This window comes from Dermacentor silvarum, chromosome 2 (assembly GCF_013339745.2).
Source record: "Dermacentor silvarum isolate Dsil-2018 chromosome 2, BIME_Dsil_1.4, whole genome shotgun sequence".
Taxonomy (NCBI): Eukaryota; Metazoa; Arthropoda; class Arachnida; order Ixodida; family Ixodidae; genus Dermacentor; species Dermacentor silvarum.
In genome coordinates this window covers 119975889-119996360 of record NC_051155.1, presented here as the reverse complement: position 1 = coordinate 119996360, position 20472 = coordinate 119975889, and the positions used below count along the sequence as shown (strand labels likewise).

Here is a 20472-nt window from a genome sequence, read left to right as displayed (position 1 = left end):
CACTCCTATCCACTAGTTTTACCCCACCTCAGTTTAACACCCTTTCTTTCGACGCTGTCCACAAGTCCGTGAATTTAATATTTACTGGTTACCTACGACACATTTTCTGCACTACGAGTCCTTATTTTTCAAAAGTTGCTGCTATTTCCCTAACGCTCTCTTATGAGAATGCCAAAGACAGGTTTGTTGTAAAATGCGACCAACCCCCGAAATGCCCCACATCGTTTGCAAGCATATTTTATGGAAGTTTGTACCAAAGAATTGATGGTGGCTAATGACAGTCTGCGTGCTCTCTGAAATGGAGCATTAGCTGCTGTTATGTGATCTACCGCCTCACATAAAAGGTACAAAATCAAATCGAGGTGCGCATTTTGGAAGGTCATCATCAGCCTACCAACTCAAGCCGAACTTTAACATTCACTTAAAATTACGCACACTTAGAACATTGGTACAAACTCATCATGCCATTGTCATGATGACATAATAATGATGATATTGTCGTCTGCCTAGAGCATGCGCATCAATATGGACATCTCATTTGAAATGGGGTGGTGGTATATTTCACTAAGTTTATTCTTTCAACTGCGGCCGCATTTCAATGGAGGCAAAATGCAAAAACGCCTGTGTGCTTGCGTTGTATTGCACGGTAAAGAACCCCAGGTGGTCAAAATTAATCCGGAGCCCTCCATTACGGCATGCCTCAATCAGAACTGGTTTTGGCACGTAAAAATCCCAGAAAGAGAAAAGGTTCATTCTTTCAACTGGTGTTTCTACATCTTTTAAGTACAGTAAAACCTCGATAATTCGAAGGTCGCCGGACCGCAAAAATTCTACGAATTAAGCGGATTTTCGAATTGACCGAAATGAATAATAAAAAAAATAAAACAAGCAAGAACTTGCCGCAAAAAGAAATCACCTTTATTTTCCATGTCCGAGAAAAATTACTCAAAGTAATCACCGATGCGGGATTACTTGGCGCGCTGGTTCGCCGCCCCTAGTGCCATGCTCTCCAGCTGGCTCAAAAAAACGTAGCATACAAATATCACCCGCACTGCACTCAACAAAGTTGCGGACGATGTTCACGGAATCGATAACTGCCGCGAAAGCGGGCGTGGTGGTGCTTGACTCCAAAAATTTGGACTTGCTGGATATTCCGGACTTCAAAAATGCACCATCAGGGTTCCCATTGAGTTCATGCATTTTCGCACCCAATTTTTCGGACGAATTGAGACCCCAAAGTTCGATTTTGCGGACTAAATCGCTCTTTCCTAGCCGCGCTACCCAATCCTGGAGGCCGCCATGTTGGAAACTTCGAATTATCCGAATAGAGCCGCGCGGGCCATTCAAATTATCCGGTAGAATTTGCATAGAGAATGACGGGACCGCTCAAATTCTTGAATTAACCGAAATTTCGAATTAACCGAGTTCGAATTATCGAGGTTTTACTGTACCTAGATGCCCTACGATATGTTTGCTGTCATTTACTCACGCATAGAAGAAACGAAAAATACTTCGCGTGATGTATTGTTTATAAGCATTGTCATGTACGTAGAATGCACACAACCTAGATTACGCACTGAAGCTTAGTGCAGGACAATCATGAACATGTACAAATGTGCCCGTAGCAAAATAACGTTAACTTTATGATTGGAACATAAAGCAGTGCATCGTACTGAGTGTAAAAGCAGCATAGAAAAATTGCTGATTGCACAGCATACCAGCATTGATCTGATGCAAGTCTGACCGACTCCATGAGCTTTTGCGGAATAGCAATACTTGATTAGAATGTTGCAAAAAGTTCTTGCATGTTACTAGAAGAAACTTGAAATGAACGAGGTCTGCGGGCGGGAGATAAGAAATTTGCAAGTGGACACCTGAAAACTTGCAACGGGTCCTTGGTGGAGCTATAACAAGGAATTAACTAATGTATTGTATCTTGATACAAATGGCAAATACCATGTCAGATACGACCAGTTTGCTAGGGCCTCGTATCTGTATCTCAAATACTTATTGGCTCAGTAACTTGTATCTATATCATAATACATTTGCAAAATATCTTTGCCCAGCACTCCCCGGATGGAACCATGGCCTTTGTATTTATATGAACACTGGCTGCAGGCCAATGTTATTCGACAAGCTGGTAACCAATCTCAATTACAGCTCAAGGCGGGAAAATCAATATACAGGAATAACACACAGGACAAGGCACAATATTATGCTACTAAAGTTAATGAAATCATGCCTGAATAGAGCTAATTGCATGTGCACAACTAAGTACAGGAGTACGTATTTCCTAGAATCAATATTAGTTCTTTGTTAGAGTGCTCTTTCTTTCACGATCTAATCGCTTACCAAATACAGTGTGGTGCCATTATGCTCTATTATTCTACTTACTACCTAGTTACTAGTACCTACCATTCTTACTTGCGCGAAAATTAAGTATTTCAGCTGAAAACAACTGTCATAATGGTTTTTTTTACTCTGTGTTCTTCCGTGTATATGTACAGCATAATCAACAGAGGCAGACGGACCTATTGACCAAATGTTGAGCCCTAGGCTGAGCTGAGGCTTCTCTTGTTAACCCACTGCTGCTCACTTCAGTTGTCATCTTCCTGAAAACCTTTCCTCTTGTTTGGATGCACAGAGAAACTTGCAGCTCCACTTGTTCTTTGCTATGCCCAAGCAGCATTTCGTTTTCTTCACTGTGTGTCCACTGCAAATAACCTCAACCAGCACGTGACTTTCAGCAAGATTAAACTGCAGTTGCTGTTCACTATTTAAGTTGTTTTTTTTTTTTTTTGCGGCGTGTGAGTGAGAAAATTTTTATTGATCGTGAGGGGTGACACCGGAGCTCCGGTACCGCTCGTAGGCATCCCGGGAGCTCGATGTCACCCCAAGGGGCAGGGGTTAGTAGACGAGGCGGCTTGCCGCTTCAGCTGCCAGACGGACAATGTTGGCCTGTGCCGCCGAGTCTTCGCTATGAAGCGCAGTCTCCCATGCTTCTTCGTCCGTGAATAAATTATATCCTGGGGCGTAGCTGCACTCCCATAGGATATGCCTTAAAGTTCCTATTTTATCACAGAATCTGCAGAATTGGTCCTCCGGATTTCCCGTTTGCGCGAGGTATCTCCATCTGGGAGACATGTGGTTCTTGGCTTGCAGGCGGCGCCAGGTTACTGCCTCTGCGGACGTGAGGGACCTATCCGGGAGTGGATATTTCCGGCGTCCTAATCTGTAGTGTCCTGTGACCTCGTGGTAGGTTGCGAGCGTCTCGACCTTAAACTTAGGTTGAGGCCGCCGTCCCCCCCTGATAATGAGCGCTCGGGCGAGGGCGTTGGCGGCTTTGTTTGCCGTTATGTTGGAGTGAGCGGGGGCCCAGGTTATGGTGATCCCTCTGTCTATGCTACCATTCGATATTATGCTGTACGCGTAATCTGATATTTTGCCTCTGCAAAACTTTCTTACTGCTGATTTGCTGTCACTAACGATCACCCTCACATCCGTACTAATGCACGCCAGGGCGATCGCCGTTTCCTCCGCTGCCGTGGCGTCTACTCCGCTTGTATATATCGCGCCCTGTTCTACTCTGGACCCGTCGACTACCACTGAGACGGAGCTTCCGTCTCCGCCAAGGGTGGCGTCTGTGAAGGCAACCGTCTCGGGTGGTATTCTGCTTAGCTTTGTTGCCAAGTGTTTGGCTCTGTGCTGGCGTCTTTCCTGGTCGTGTTGTGGGTGCATGTTCTTGGGTATTGGTGCGACCGTCGAAACTGTTAGAGCAACTAGAAGCACTCAGAAACATTACATGCATGTTTTGACAGTGTCCTGAAAAAACTACATTCACTGAGCTAATATTTAGAGGAAATGAGAAGGGAAGGGGGGGAACAATAGGGGCAATGTGCAGGCATATTGTGAAGTGTGTGGGTTATTCAGGAGCTACATGAAATTGATAAACCCAGCTTTCCGCCTGTTTATGGGAGTTTTATGAAACACAAAACTTCCCCACTGCCAATGGTCGCTGTTTCCACCTATGAAAGGTAGTAGCAATTTAATATTTTAAAGGCATGGGGGGGGGGGGGGGGGGAACATTATGGTTGACGCTTTGGAAAAAATTCCTTATAAATCCCCCCACCAGAACCCATTGCAAATTTTGCTTCTACGAAGAAAATTGTAAAACGCCGTACGAGGTTTGTTTTATAGAAATAATTCTTCAAATCGGTTAAATATTGCAGGAGAGAGATAAAATTAACTGTCCTGTCACCATGCTTCCCAGGAGGCAAGTGTCACTGCCAATGGAGACACTCTCTCCCTTTGCCTTGACTAGTGTCTGCAAGTGGTGTTCCTTTCCTGCCTTCTGCTATATCGGAGCAGAGGGTATGCTCATGTGCACGTCCTTTTTTTTCTTTTGCTGCACAGGGCATTCACAGCGGCCGTGTTGCACCTTATGCATTGAATGATTAACCGATGTCATGTGTCATAATGAGTAACGTAGCTACCACTACGTTTTACGTGGGCGTATTTTTGCATGTTACCTTGACTTTCTGGCTGGGAGTCGAGCTTCTTCGAGAGGGAGGATATGCACAGTTTGGTTTGATTACAGCTGTTCTCGCAGCGCACAGCGTTGTAATACTTTGCAGACACAACTGTCAGCGAGTGATGTATACGCTGCGCGAGTACATTAAAAATGCTCAAACCTGATGAGGAGCCCTGTGAGATGGTGATTGAAAGCATTACAAGGCCATTATCCACAATCTTTCCCTGAGACCTATGAGAACTATGCCCAGCAGAGTTCAGATTTAGTTTAAATATGGTCTATGTTAGGAGTGATGTGTGGGGAAAGTAAAACGTTTCTGAAATAATTATGAGCTCTGGAAAAAATTACTGATTCCTTGTTTTTAGCTTACTTTTGAGCGTTACACAAGGTTCTTAGCAGGTTTTCAGTTCGAATGAAGCACCTTGTATGTATTTGGTAAAAATAAGGGGCAGGTTACAGGTGATGTGTACGCAAATCATGTGGCGACCTTTGCACTACACAGAGTATGCAAGCACTATGGAGCATTAAGAGTGTGCTTTCAGAATGACACGGACTCTAGCCCTCTGTACAGGGAGAACTCTAGAGGCTACCAAGATCAAATTGAGCAAAAACGGGCCAAACATTAGAACAATATGCATACAAAGATAAATTTGTGTGGATAAATTAGTCTTCATTAAAATTCCCTTCAACAAGTGCTAACAAGTATTATATGGTCGTTATCAGCAATTTTCCCAGTGACCCGAGACGACTCTGCATGACAATGATTTGACATTTGGTGAACAAGAACCATGTAAGGTGCAATGTGTGGTGAAACTAACATTTCTGTCTTAAATTAGCCTTGAAAATAAATACTAGGGACGTGTGAAAAGTAATTTTTGAGACCGAATCAAATAAGAAACAAACAGTGCCAGAAGCGAATGGAATCAAATATTAAATACTTTCACAACCATGCACTCTTAACGTTAGGAAGTATTTGTCATTACATGTTATTACATGGCAAACGTTATGAAGCATTGTTTATTTAAAAGCCCACCTGGAGCATAAGGAACAAATAAGCAGTTTGTTTGCATATACAGAACTATCCGCAATTGCGGATGAACTGCTGTATTACCGGTTAAAGGGCCCTTGAAACAGTTCGTACAAATTTTGTAGACGCGTAGGGTACCGCTACAGTAAAACATTCGCGTCACAATTTAAATGAAGTGTCTCATATTAAGAGAGCTACGGGCGATTACAAGTTACCCTCCTCCCCAGCCATGCATTTTCTCAACTCGTTTGCCAAGTGATTGGGGCTAAGCTCCGCCTTCGCTGGTTCTACGTCATGATGTGCATAATGTCGTCTACTTCCGGTTGTCTTGGAGCCAGTGCGCGAAAGCTCTCCAACCTCTCCGCTATCCACCTGGCCATCGATCCCCAGCGAGAACTATCCAACAGCGCACGGTGCTGACCGTTCTGTCGCAGTGCCAAGCATGTCCAGTATTCTGGTAACCACAGGCGAGCTGGGTGTTTTGATGGATGGGTGGAGGCATAAACTAAAGCCCCTCCACACCGCTGTGATGAAGGAGCTTTAGCAGACATACGTAAACGGCCTGATCAGCATGCCCGGTCCAGCCACCTGGAGGCGCAAAGCTTAACCAGCCAAATACGGAACTAATATTGCTGTAACCAAGTGTAAAACATTTTAAACATATAAAAGGACGTGTTCAAGATTACGCTCCTGGCGAAAATTTGCGCCAGCAGCAAAGTAGAATACACTTGATTACTGCTATATTAGCTCTGTGTTTGGTTGAGCTTTGTGCCACCAGGTGGCTGCACCGTGCAAGCAGTTCACGTTTGCACCTCCATTCATCACGTAAAACGCCCAGTACACTTGCGCTAGCGTTTACCAGAATACCGGACACGCTAAACTCTATTATGGTAGTAATCCTTCGGCGTGAAGTGGCGGCCGCAAACACGTACGGTAGATGCTGGCGTCGTTTGGATACTGACACTCCAATGCGCTGCAGCCACTCCGCTTTTCTGCTGCTTTGCAGAGGGGCAAGATGTCACAGCTGGGCATATTGCCAGTCGCTGTTTGCAGCCCACAATGCAACAAGGGTGAACCATGGCGCTCGTGAGAAGAACAAGACCAACACTGACTGCACAGCTCTCAACATGAAGCACGTTGTAACACAAGCAGACGACCCTTGCTGTGGGCCGGATGTGCTTTTAGTGTAGTGATACATTGTCCTTGTGCATTCTCTTTCTGTTACTTTCTTTATATAGAAACAAATTGACAAATCTAAAATATTACGAACATTTGTTCACCATAATCTTGGAAAAATTATCGATGGCGCCCCCTGGGCAGTCAATTGGATAGCTCACCCTACTAACGTCATATGGTCAAATCGCGTTACTTGGTCAGCGGCGGCTGAAAACTCCGCCGATTGGCGTACTGTGATCGGTAGCGATGCATCATTTTGAAACATTATAATAAATTGCACGCTTTAAGTGGAGTGCTTAGGTGCGTCAATTATTGATCAGAACGACCTACTCTAACAACTCACTACGTTTGTACAAAATCGTCAAAATTGTTTCAGGGTCCCTTTAAGTCTGGCTCCCTAAGCTCCACTTCGCAAGTTCTTGGATTTTATGCCTATATTGTGAATGCGGGGATTAAATTTATCGCTTTTGCTCAAATTTTATATTTTATTGTGCACAGTTGCCGTTTTGAAATATTAGAAAAATGTTCATGTTTACGAGTAGTGGTTATTCAATTCAAAGACCAATTCGAATAGGACATTATTCAATTCGTTATTCGAAATGTTCATATATTTGCACATCTCAAATAATTGTTGAGCTCTCAAATTCTGACTATTTTCGTGCATTGTACGAGGTTCGTAGTAGGCTTCCCTGCCATCGTCAGTAAATTAAATAAGCGCCATCATTTATATTTAGTGATAGTAAGGGAGCGAGGTATGGGTGATGTGTTGACAAAGTTCAAACTGTATGGGTAAATTACGGCCATTACAGTAATGCATATGCAAGATTTCCGGATCGTTATGCATGTTTGTTACAAACAGCACAGAACTCAGCCCGCTGTCCTGGGAGGATACTGCCATCACAATCAAACTTAGTGAAAATTTGAAAAATCTTACAGCTGATGTGCATGCAAAGATAAATGTGTGCGGATACATAAGCCTTTTCAAAAGCATTCAACAAGTGCTTGAAAGCATTACAAGGTCCACTATGTTTAGCAATGTTAAGTGGTGCAGCACAAAGCAGGACAGACGGTACACAGAATAGACGAAGACGAGCACTTACTGATAAATGAAATGTTATTGTCCGATACAGAAGTTTATACAAATTTATATATAAACTTCTGTATTTCTATAAACTTCCATATTTATATAATCTTCTGTAACAGCCAATAAAGCCTCAGTTGGCAGTAAGGGCTTGCCCTCTTTTTTTCTGTGTCCCGTCTGTCCTGCTTCCTGCTGCACCACTTAACATGCAAAACTAGCCGAAACCCCCACCCTTCTAATTTACCAATGTCCTGAGAGAACTCTACGTCACACCCGAGTTCACATTAGGTGAAAATGAGGGGCATGTTAAGTACGCTGTACGGCTTAATTTGATGTTCCTGGCTTACTTATGACCTTTGCAAATTATTATTGAACCCTCGTTTTCACCTTCATACATTACACAGATGCCAGCAGTGTCCTGGGTGGACTAAAGTCACCCTGTTTATATTTCGTTGAAAAGGGTGCAAGTCATCGGTGATGTATATGCAGAGTTCAAAGTGCATGGGTTAACTATAATTGGCCTTTGCAGTAAACTGTTCATGTGCTTCAGAGCATTACAAGTGCGTTTTAAGAAACGGCATAGAAATTAACTAGGTGTACTGGAAGTACTATTAGGAGCTACAGAGATCGAATTTTTGGTGAAAATGGTGGAACATTACGGCTGATCTGCACACCAAGTTAAAAGTTGTGAGCAGGGGAAATACAGCATTTGCTAAAAATTTGTTAAAGGAGCCCTGAACCCCTTTTTTTCAAAGTGGAGAAAGGCATTTGAAGTGAAAATGGGCTATTTCAGAAATACTTTGCCGCAAAAAGAACTTCAATGCGTTAAGCAGAAGCAGAGTCATTGGAAATCAAACACGGCCTCCGCTGTGCTCCCGTTCCTTCTTCAATGCCTTGCACTGCGAAGGCTACGGTGGGCCACAACGCTCCACCTTCTAAATGTCACCGTGGAACGCAGTTCAAATTTCATTTTGGATGTTAACGTAGATGGCATGACTTCCAACTTTGGTGCCTATGACGCATTAAACGTAAGTCAAACGCGGTTGTCCTCAGCGAGCCGCAGTGCGCTTAGAGTGGACTCGTGGCGGCATTTCGCGGCGGCCGTGGTGTAGCTGACTGCAGCGACCAATAGCAGCTGCGTATGGGAATGCGCTTTAATACGAAATAAAGCGCACAGAGAAGAGTGAGGATCATGGCTTCTGTTGTAAAGAAAGCGTTTGAGAGAAAGGTGACTTCACACTCCACGCACCCTATGCTACCCGCGGGCTACATTATTTCACACCAAGCCCGAGGGGTGATCCAGGGCCCCCTTTAAACAAGTTCTCGAAATCAATTAAGGCAATGTTTTAAAGTGTGTGGTTTAATTACAAGAAACTGAAATTGTTACTACAACAGCTCGAAAGAAATAGCTTCACTGGAAATTGAGCTGCGATTCTGCAAGGTCACACTAACCTGTTGTTTTAGTTTGTTTTGTTTTTTTCTTTTCTAGAAAGGATTACTTGCCAAGTTTGTATGACGCTCTGCTGCTTGTCATGTCCGGAAAGGGACACACTAAATAGAAGTATTAGTCCCTCCCGCGCTTTCACTCGCACATACAGCATACGGGGCGCGGCGACGATTTCATCGCCTTTGGACTTCATACGGAACCTCACGGCGATGGCAGAAATCTGCTTGGAGTGTCCATATAATTGCTATCGCAATAAAACCTTCGCAGGAGATGGCCAATCATACACAAATATGAGCCTATGGTTCTCTGCCAGGCTTCGATCGGGACACCGGCTGGAAGCAGTTGATGTGCAGTACTTTCCACAGTTAAAGGAAACACCTAACTAATTTTCAAACCAACATAACTTGAACATATCAACTACACAGAAAGGAAGTTCTTGTAGCGATAAGTTAGGTACAAAGGGGATAGTGATACTAAGGGGAAGAAATTATAGCCGAGGGTTCTGTGGTACACTGAGCTGTAATAAATCTCGGAAAACTAGCTTGGTGTTTTCTTTAACAGCGGGCCATTCTGTAAACCAGTTACCTTCCATTTCAGAATACAACACCAAATCGACTGCGCACGGCGAAGCGACGTGAGCGATTGAGTGAGGTTTCGCTTCAATTACCGACGGGCTAAGGTTTCAAACGCGTTGGTCAAGAGCAGAGGTCACCCACCTTTGGCGCTCGAAGTCTGCAGATGACGCCCTGTCGCCTTCCGACGACCTTTTCACTTTGCGCCTCGCGGAGTCCAAAAGGCCGTCGATGTCGTCACTGCTGCTGCTGGAGATCGACGAGGACCGCTTCCTTCGCCGCATGAACAGAGGGGAGACATGCCGTCAGAAAGGTTGCACCGTGCAGACGCGTTATGAAGTGAACAGTGTCGAGCTCCTACTCACAGAAAACCGTGCTGGCTTCTTACGTCCGTATGGGATACGCAACCTCTGGGCGCTTACGTTGCCATTAGCAGTTGCTCGTGTCAAATAGGAGAAAACTCGCACATTTCGACCGCGAACAATTATTATGACAACAAACACAAGGCAAACAAGATTAGAAAGCCAACATGTCCGGCGACCTTTCACTAGACAGTCTCGCGGGCAAATCGCCCGTCGAGCTAAAAAAAAAAAAACAAAAAAACTAATTATCCGCATTCCCAAACTAAGAAACCACGGCAATAGGTGAAGGACACGAAAAAAAGTAGCAGCAGACATAAAGAAAGGCTCTACCTTGGTCTGCGGTCGGTGAATTTAGGCAGTGCTTTGCTGACGCTGTCGCGGCTCCGTCCTCTAGAGTGCGAGCGCCTTCGCGGGCGCTTGTTTTTATGCCTCGCGAGCTTTGGAGAACGACTCCTGCTTCTGCTGCGTGATCGTCCCATCATGTAAGGCACCGAACTTGACACAAATAGCACAGCAGCGCGCGATATGCGCGACAGGACTACGTGAGAGTCAACCGCTGCGACGTTACGCGACGATTACCGACAACCACCCGACGACGAGCGGCGTTAAAAAACATTTGGCAAAATGGAGGATGCCCATGGTTGCTGGGCTAGCGAAATAGCCGCGTGACAAAGCAGTCAGCAGAGTGTCTAAGGTTCAATATGCAATAGCTGACCGTTCGTATAAGGCAATATTAGTGTTTTTAGCTTTCTAAAATAAAACAAATTTAGAAAAGCTTGGAAGTTTATTGACATTGCACGCAAGCCGTGAGACGTAGCCATGGCGTAGCGCTTAGCAAAAATTCCGGCGCCAAGTTTAAATAACCAATTCTGTTGCATAGTGTTATTGCGCGCAACAAGGGACACAAGTATAGCATTTCAACTAAGCACAATATACGGTACACAGTATTAAAATACATCCATCCTTTAGTCATATGCTGGGTGTCTATGCTCTATTCGTCGAAGAAGTCAGGATTAGAAGAGGAAGTCGGGGAATGCGCGGTTGCCCGCATCATGTCGCCTTTGTTGATTGCTCAAGCATTAATATTTTTTGAAAACTGCGACAGCATTATACTTGTACACAGAGTCAAACTGACCGCTAGTTCATAGCGGTAACTTTATCAATTTATACCTCTGTCACACGAGCACGCAAAAACTCTTTTACACAAGCGGTCTTTTACCAAGCTGAAAGACTTTTGAATGAAGAGGTGTTGAGCAGCAGACACACGGCGCCGACGATCTCCTTTTAGTGTTTCCTTCTGGACGCACTACCGAAAGCGTGGCGCTAGCGTTCGAAACAATATCGGCCCAAAAAACTTATTTATCTCAAAATATAAAGCGAAAACTTATTGTTCACACGTTTTTCAATTAAATTTAACATAAGAAACTTAATATAAAGATTTATTATAGTAGTTTGAAGAGCGACATCACGTGACATCCCCAGCCCGTTCGACCTGCTTACGAGAGTACTGAAGAAAATGAGCATTACTGGGTTTACTACACCTTCTGCGAGACATAAAATTGTTTTTTATGATGAGCCTAGGCGACAGAAAATCACGTATTCGATTATTTTGTTTAATACCCCTGTCACACTGGGCACTCGAAAGTCTTTTGAGCAAAAAGACTTCTCCCGAAGAAGAGTTTCACCCGCAGACACACGACAGTGAGCGATCTCTTTTTCAGAAGCGGTCTTTTCTGGAAGAGGAGTTCGCCGATCTCCTTTACGACCTAAAAGGAGTAGCCTCGAAACCAGTGGGCACTAGTAATTATCATATATTAAACAAAATAATCGAATGCGTGACTTTCTGTCACCTAGGCTCATCATAAAAAACAATTTTATGTCTCGCAGAAGGTGTAGTAAACCCAGTAAAGCTCATTTTCTTCTGTACTTCTCGAAAGCAGGTCGAACGGGCTGGGGATGTCACGTGATGTCGCTCTTCAAACTACTATAATAAATCTTTATATTAAGTTTCTTATGTTAAATTTAATTGAAAAACAGTGTGAACAATAAGTTTTCGCTTTATATTTTGAGATAAATAAGTTTTTTGGGCCGATATTGTTTCGAACGCTAGCGCCACGCTTTCGGTAGTGTGTCCAGAAAGAAACACTAAAAGGAGATCGTCGGCGCCGTGTGTCTGCTGCGCAACACCTCTTCATTCAAAAGTCTTTCAGCTTGGTAAAAGACCGCTTGTGTAAAAGAGTTTTTGCGTGCTCGTGTGACAGAGGTATAATATATGATAATTACTCGTGCCCACTGGTTTCGAGGCTACTCCTTTTAGGCCGTAAAGGAGATCGGCGAACTCCTCTTCCAGAAAAGACCGCTTCTGAAAAAGAGATCGCTCCCTGTCGTGTGTCTGCGGGTGAAACTCTTTTTCGGGAGAAGTCTTTTTGCTCAAAAGACTTTCGAGTGCCCGTGCGACAGGGGTATTATAGACTGTAACATTTGTGCACTTGCTTTTTTCCATCTAGGGCAGCCTCTGAATTGTGGGTGTTCACGGCATTGCTAGTGATGGCCGATGTTACCAAATTGTTCCATTAGTTCCCGAAAAAAAAAGAAAACAAAGAAAGAAAGAAAAGGTAGGTGTGAAATGAAAGATGATTCTACAAAGAGGTAAAAAGAACGCTAGCGCATAGTGAAGAACTCAATAAAAGCGCTTATACTGATAGCTAAATTATTTAAAGGACGCTTCGATATTTCATGGTTGACCACTGAACCACACGCGGCCAGCAGATAGTCTGTCAAGATATTGGATGTCCTTTATTTCGCAGCTTTACGTGTATGATGACATTCACTCGTCGTAAAGCGGCCCAGTGTCCAGGAAAGATGGGTGAAGGGCGAAAGCCGTCATCAGTTAAAGCTGAGTCCCAGACTTTCTATTATGGTTAGGCAGAACTCAGGTTGCGGGAGTTTGCGATGACGACATTTCCCAGTATAAACAAAATCAAAAATAGCAAATGGGTCCAATTGCGTCTTTTAATAAGACGCACCAGCTCTACTTGTGTATATATTGTAAATACATCCAGCCTATACTCCCAACATCCCCGTAACATATTGGTGAGAGGTGCTGGGTACCAAGGCTGGAAACGGAGCTCCGCAGTGGACGTCGCATTACCGTCCCCACTATGACTGACGGTGAGCACGCGGGTTCAACGTCGTTGCCGCCTTCAACGTCAACGTCACCGTCGCCAGCTACGTCGTCGTCCCCATCGGTTGTGGTTATACAAGCCAAGGATCCCGGAACTTTCTGTGGGACCGATGGCGCCGACGTTGAAGAGTGGCTGGCTATGTACGAACGCGTGAGTGGAGTCAACAGATGGGATTGTATACGCTTATGCTAGCTAACGTGTTGTTGTACCTAAGAGGCACGGCAAAGGTGTGGTACGAAAACCACGAAGAGGAGCTGACCAGCTGGCACCAATGCAAAGAGAAGGTAAAAGAGTTGTTTGGCCAACCAGCCGGCCGTAAAATTGCCGCAAAGCAGGAACTCGCCTCCCGTGCCCAAACCCCCACAGAGTCCTATGTTTCATATATCCAGGACGTGCTGGCGCTTTGTCGTAAAGCCAATCACGACATGACTGAAGCTGAGAAGGTCGGGCACGTGCTGAAGGGAATCGCTGACGATGCCTTCAATCTGCTCATGTGCAAAAGCTGTTCTTCAGTTGATGCTATCATAAAAGAGTGCCGACAATTCGAGCAGGCCAAAAGCCGCCGCGTCCTGCAACCATTCGCCAGACTTCCAAATACTGCCGCAACGTCGACGTGTGAAGATCAGCCCACACAGCAGCATGCGTCGCCATTAGAGGACGTGGTGCGAATCGTCCGACGTGAACTGGAAGCGATGGCGCCCGCAGCTTTCTGTTCGCGTCGCCCTGACGCTACCCCTCTTTCAGTTCCCCTCGTTCAAGCCATCGTTCGTCAGGAACTTGAAAGCATGGGTTTACATTCTGTCTGTGCTGTCGCCAACCCCAGAGCCAACGAACGCCCTTCTACTCTGTATGACCCGACTGAGTGGAGAACTGCGGACGACCCGCCGATATGTTTCACCTGTCGCCGTATTGGTCATGTCGCCCGATACTGTCGCAACTCGTGGCCCTCAACACCTCGCACGCCGACCAACCTGAACCGTTTTTATGAAAATTCCCGCCGTGTTTCGCCCTCCGCCGAGTCTAACAGTGCCGACAACTCTGCCAGGAACACGTGGTACAGTCGCTCACCATCGCCTCGCGGACACCAGTCTCATTCACCACAAACACGTCGGCCATCTTCCCGTTCGCCGCAGCCACGTCGCCTTTCGTCCCCTGTGGCTTTCGACCGCGTTATTTCGGAAAACTAAGCACTGCAGCCCTCGGAGGAGGTGCTGCATTGACAACTACTGCAGCAAATCCTCTGTCTGTGCCCACAAAAAGAAGTATAATTGACGTTAAAGTAGACGGCGTATCTGTCAAAGCACTCGTCGACACTGGAGCCCACATATCTGTCATGAGTGCTAGCTAGCCTACGTAGACGTTTAAAGAAGGTCCTCACCCCAGCAACTGCACAAGTGCTTCGTGTAGCCGACGGTGGCGTGCTGGTTGTTCTCGGAATGTGTACTGTGCGTTTAAGTATAGCCGGCCGCCCTACTTCTATTCTCTTTGCTGTGATCGACAACTGCCCTCACGACGTTATCCTTGGGTTGGACTTTTTATCCAACCATTATGCTCTCATCGACTGCGCAACCGGCGTCCTTCAGTTGGAACTGCCTCAACTCGCCGATGCTCCAAGCACCGCGCCACCGCGCCTGTGCTCGCTTCAAGATGTGCGTCTGTCACCCGAGGCAGTCACTTACGTCGCTTTGACCGCACAGCCACAGGTTCCTGACGGTGACTATGTGCTTCGCCCCATCGTCGACGTGCTTTTGAACCGAAACGTTGCTGTTCCGCATACGCTGATCACGGTTACGAATAATGACGTCGTTCTCCCGCTTCTGAACTTCAGCCTGTGCCCTCAAGTGCTTCCGGCCGGCATGTTCTTGGCCAGCATTTCTAGTACGTCCGAATTTGACATTGAAAGTATGGATGCCGAGAGTGGATTATTAGCACCAATTGCAGCTCACAGCTCTTGTTCTTTCACGGATGACTTCGCCAAAATGATTGCACCTGACCTCACCTCTGCTCAGGCTAAGGACCTCCGTCTCCTGCTAGAATCGTACAGTGACATCTTTGATTTCGGCGACCGCCCTTTCGGCCAAACATCTGTTCACCACCGTATAAACACTGGAGACATGAATCCTATTCGTCAGCGTCCCTATCGTGTATCACATGCTGAACGTAGAGTAATCCAATCAGAAGTGGACAAAATGCCTCCGGAAAGGGGTCATCGAGCCATCAGCCAGTCCTTGGGCTTCGCCAGTCGTCCTTGTAAAGAAAAAGGATGGTACCTGGCGTTTTTGCGTCGACTATCGCCATTTAAACAAGATCACGCGAAAAGACGTCTACCCATTACCACGCATCGATGACGCCTTGGACTGCTTACACGGAGCTACATACTTCTCGTCCATTGATCTTCGATCCGGCTACTGGCAGATTTCTGTTGATGAAATGGACCGCGAGAAGACTGCCTTCATAACACCTGATGGTTTATATCAGTTCAAAGTGATGCCCTTTGGCCTATGCAATGCTCCTGCGACATTTTAACGAATGATGGACTCTCTTCTGCGAGGCTACAAATGGACCACCTGTCCTTGTTATCTTGACGACGTTATTGTTTTTTCTCCCACGTTCGGCAGCCACCTTACGCGACTCGCTGCAATTCTTGCGGTCTTCCGAAAAGCCGGCCTTCAGCTGAACTCAACGAAATGTCAATTCGGGCGCCGTCAGATTACCGTGTTGGGACATCTCGTTAACGCAACCGGTGTGCAACCAGATCCGGATAAAGTTCGCGCCGTTCGCAGTTTCCCTGTGCCTCGTTCTGCTTCTGACGTGCGCTGCTTCGTCGGCCTGTGTTCTTACTTTCGGCGTTTCGTCAAAAACTTCGCCGACGTTGCTCGCCCTTTGACAGATCTTCTCAAGAAGAATACGCCTTTCTCATGGGGCCCGGAGCAGGCTCACGCGTTCGCCGCTGTCATCGGTTTTCTGACCACCCCTCCCATACTTGCCCACTTTGATCCATCTGCACCGACCGAAGTCCACACTGACGCCAGCGGCCACGGCATCGGTGCTGTTCTCGCCCAGCAGCAGAATGGTACCGAGTGCGTGATAGCTTACGCCAGCCGCCTGCTGTCACCTTCTGAGAGGAATGACTCCATCACCGAGCGTGAGTGCTTGGCTTTAGTGTGGGCTGTCGCCAAGTTCCGGCCATATTTGTACGGCCGCACGTTTTCGGTCATTACAGACCATCATGCCCTCTGCTGGCTGTCTTCCCTCCGGGACCCGACAGGACGACTTGGTCGCTGGGCTTTGCGGCTCCAGGAATTTTCTTTTATTGTCATCTCCAAGTCTGGACGTCTGCACATGTACGCTGACTGCCTCTCTCGTCATCCCGTGGATCCTCCTGATCCTGTTGCACATGATCCAGAGACCTGCGTGTTGGCTTTCACTAACATGTGCGACATGCGCGCTGAACAACATCGCGACGAGTCCTTGCAGGCCATCATCGCCGGAGTGCAATCTGGCAGCACCGACGGCCCGTGCCGCATGTTCGTGCTGCACGACGGCATCCTCTACCGCCGCAATATCAACCCTGAGGGCCCTGAGTTTCTCCTTGTCCTTCCTCGTCATCTACGATCCGTCGTTCTCGAGCAACTTCACGATGCACCAATGGCGGGACACCTTGGAGTTTTGCGCACATACGACCGCGTACGACGCCGGTTCTTCTGGCCGGGACTCTACCGCTCTGTGCGTCGTTATGTCGCAACTTGCGAATTGTGTCAGCGCCGGAAAAAACCTCCCCTGTCACCTGTCGGACGACTCCATCCAATTGAAGTTCCCTCTGAACCTTTCTATCGCGTAGGCCTTGACCTGCTTGGCCCTTTTCCGACGACGACTCGAGGGAATAAGTGGATCGCCGTCGCTACCGATTACGCGACACGCTACGCGATAACCAAGGCGTTGCCGACTAGTTGCGCAACTGACGTCGCAGATTTTCTCCTCCATGACGTCATCCTCCACCACGGTGCACCTCGACAGTTACTAACCGACCGCGGCCGCTCGTTCTTGTCCCGAATTGTTGACGACCTCCTCCGCTCTTGTGCCACAGAGCACCGCCTACCACCCACAAACGAACGGTCTTACGGAACGTCTCAACCGAACACTCACAGAGATGATGTCGATGTACGTCTCCAATGATCACCGCGACTGGGACGCCACGCTGGCCTACGTGACATTCGCGTATAACTCGTCCAGACATGACACCGCAGGATATTCACCCTTTTATCTTTTGTATGGTCGCGACCCCACATTGCTATTTGACACCATCCTACCTTCTGTGCCACGTGTTACAACTGAGTACGCTCGTGAAGTCATCGATCGCGCTCACATGGCGCGTCAAGTCGCCCGATCTCGTCTATTGGCATCGCAGGATATACAAAAAGAGCGGTACGATCGCCGCCATCGCGACGTTAAGTTCGCCCCAGGTGCTTGGGTGCTCCTCTGGTCACCATTTCGTCGTGTCGGTCTCTCCCAGGAGCTTCTCTCTCGCTACACAGGGCCTTATGAAGTCCTACGTCAGGTTAACGACGTCAATTATGAGATCTCGCCGTTACAGTTTGATACGTCCTCAAGTCCGACGCCAGTTGACATCGTGCACGTTTCGCGGTTGAAGCCATACTTCGCTCGCAGTTCTTCGCCTGACATGCGCCGAGACGGCGCTTCAGCACCCGGGGGTCCTGTTACGGAAGGATAGGAGGAAAGAAAAGAAGAAGATCGAGAGACACTGGCTGCTTCGTGTTGTTGCTGGTCAGCTATCTTGACCGCACTAACTCTACTTGTGTATATGTTGTAAATACATCCAGCCTATACTCCCAACATCCCCGTAACATATAGATCCTGTTGTGTCTGACTGGTTCCACTTGAACATCGAGGTAAGAATAGTTCGAATTGGGCATTGTTATGGGACCATGTAGTTGGCATTAAAGAGACGCTGAAACGATTTTGACGATTTAAATTTGTACAAAGCTGCTGAGTAGTTAGGGTAGGTCCTTCTGATCATTAAATGACACATTGAAGCGCTCTGCGTATACCGTGTAATGATTATAAGGTGTTAAAAATGCGCATGGCTATACCAATCGCAGTGACACCGCTTACCTGAGTTTTCAGCCGCCCCATTACAATTTGGGCAGTTAGCCCAATTGGTGTCAGCTGCATGGGCGAGCTATGCAACTGGCTACCCAGGTTGCGTTATTGATATTTTTTTTCCAACTTTATGGTGAACAAACGTTGTTCGTACTATTTGAAATGTTGGTTAATTTGTTTCTATAAAAAAATGTCGCAGTTTCACCCGAAAGGCGAAGCATCAATTGCGATAGCAGATTAGTAGAGAGCTATACGGAGTAAGGATAGCAGTATTATCAGATGTATAAACTTGGACATGCAGCAGCACCAGCAACGCGCAGAACTGTTGTAGACGCCGTCGGCGTTTTGCCTGCGTTCGCACCGAACGCGCGCGGCTTTGGTGACTGTTGCCGGTGCCTCTGGGGACGGCTCGGAGGTTTTCGACGAGATCAGAACGGGACACTCGTCCAGCAGCGTCAGAAGTCTTTACCACCTTCTCGCCTCGCAACGTTTTTATATAAATACTCAATTGGTGCCGCAGCTAAACATCGCCTCCTCTCCCTCCCTTCCCCTCACGGCCTTTCGCGCGACGGAAGAAGTCGCGTTGGCTCTCCGCCGTGCGTTCGCTCCCCGTGAAAGCGCGTGTCCCTCGCGCCCATACAGCATACGGCGCGCGGCGACGATTTCATCGCCGATGGACTCTATACGGAACCTCATGGCGACGGCGACGGCAGAAATCCGCTCGGAGTGTCCATATAATTTATATCGCAATAAAAAGTAACAGAAAGAGGATACACAACGACAATTTATCCCCACACTCAAGCACTTCCACCGCAAGTGTCGTCTCTTTGTGTTACTGTGTCCGTGTTGACGCGCGAGCTGTGCGGTCTTGTTGGTCTCGACGTTTCTTTTCGTGAGGATGACGAATCGCCCTTGTCGCGTTGTGAGCTGCAAACCTAGCGATTGGCGACATTTCAAGCATCGTGTTCCTATGCAAGGCAGCATGCAAGGCAGCATGCATCCGATGGGCGCCAGGCCAGGATTTACGCGTTTGCGGCCGTCACTTCACGCCGGGGGATTACTATTACAACAGAGAGTTTTAGCGTGTCCGGTATTCTGGGAAACGCAGGCGGACTGGGCATTTTACCAGATGGGCGGAGGCACATACGGGAGCGGCCGGCAGGGTGCAACCACCTGGTGGCACAGAGCTCAATCAGACAAACACAGCTAATACAGCAGTAACAAGTGTATTCTACTTTGCTGTTAGTGTAAACTTTCGGCAGCAGCGTAATCGTAAACACGTTGTGTTTTTATTTAAGATTTTTTGCGCTTGGTTACATCAACATTAGCTTTGTGTTTGGCTGGTTAAGCTCTGTGCCACCAAGTGGCTGCACCGTGCAGGACACTCACGTTTAAGCCCCTTCATCACAGCGGTATTAGTATGTAGGGGCTTTAGTTTACGCCTGCGCCCATCCGTCAAAGCGCCCAGCTCGCCTGCGGTTACCGGAATACCGGACAAGGCTCGGCGCTGCGACAGAACGCACGCAAAGTACGCTGCTTGGATAGCTCTCGCTGGGGATCGACGGACAGGCGGCTAGCGGAGAGGTTGGAGAGGCTTCGCGCGCTGGCTCCACGACAACCGGAAGCAGACGACACGACATCACATCATGATCGAAGCAGAGCCAGTGAAGGTGGAGCTTATAGTACCTATCACTAGGCGAACGAATTGAGGAAAAAATCACCAGCCCTTCCTCTGTCGAGAAAATGGGCGTGAGCGAAGCTTGTCGTGTGTATCTGACCTTCGTGGTGATTCTCTCTCTCTCTCTTTCTCCCTCTCTTTGTCCCCTCTTTCTCTTTCTCTATCTTTCTTTCTCTCTGTCTTTCTCCCTCTCTTTCTCTATCTTTCTTTCTCTCTCTCTTTCTCTCTCTTCCTGTATCTCTCTTTATTTCTGTCTCTCTTTCTCTCTTTCTATATCTCTTCCTTCCTTTCT

At 47.1% G+C, this 20472-nt stretch overlaps 1 protein-coding gene across 2 annotated transcripts in view; it reads right to left on the bottom strand.

Annotated features, from left to right (window-relative positions):
- Nucleotides 1-10810, bottom strand: part of LOC119441709 (arginine and glutamate-rich protein 1-like) — a 50769-nt gene extending 39959 nt beyond the window's left edge. For both annotated transcript variants that reach the window (XM_037706304.2, XM_049661544.1), the window contains exons 1-2: nucleotides 10527-10810; nucleotides 9979-10107 (exon numbers count right to left, since the gene is read on the bottom strand). In XM_037706304.2, the coding sequence (XP_037562232.1) occupies nucleotides 9979-10107; nucleotides 10527-10678 (281 nt within the window). In that variant the 5' untranslated portion in view covers nucleotides 10679-10810. The remainder of the gene's footprint in view (nucleotides 1-9978; nucleotides 10108-10526) is intronic.
- Nucleotides 10811-20472: the final 9662 nt, after the last annotated feature.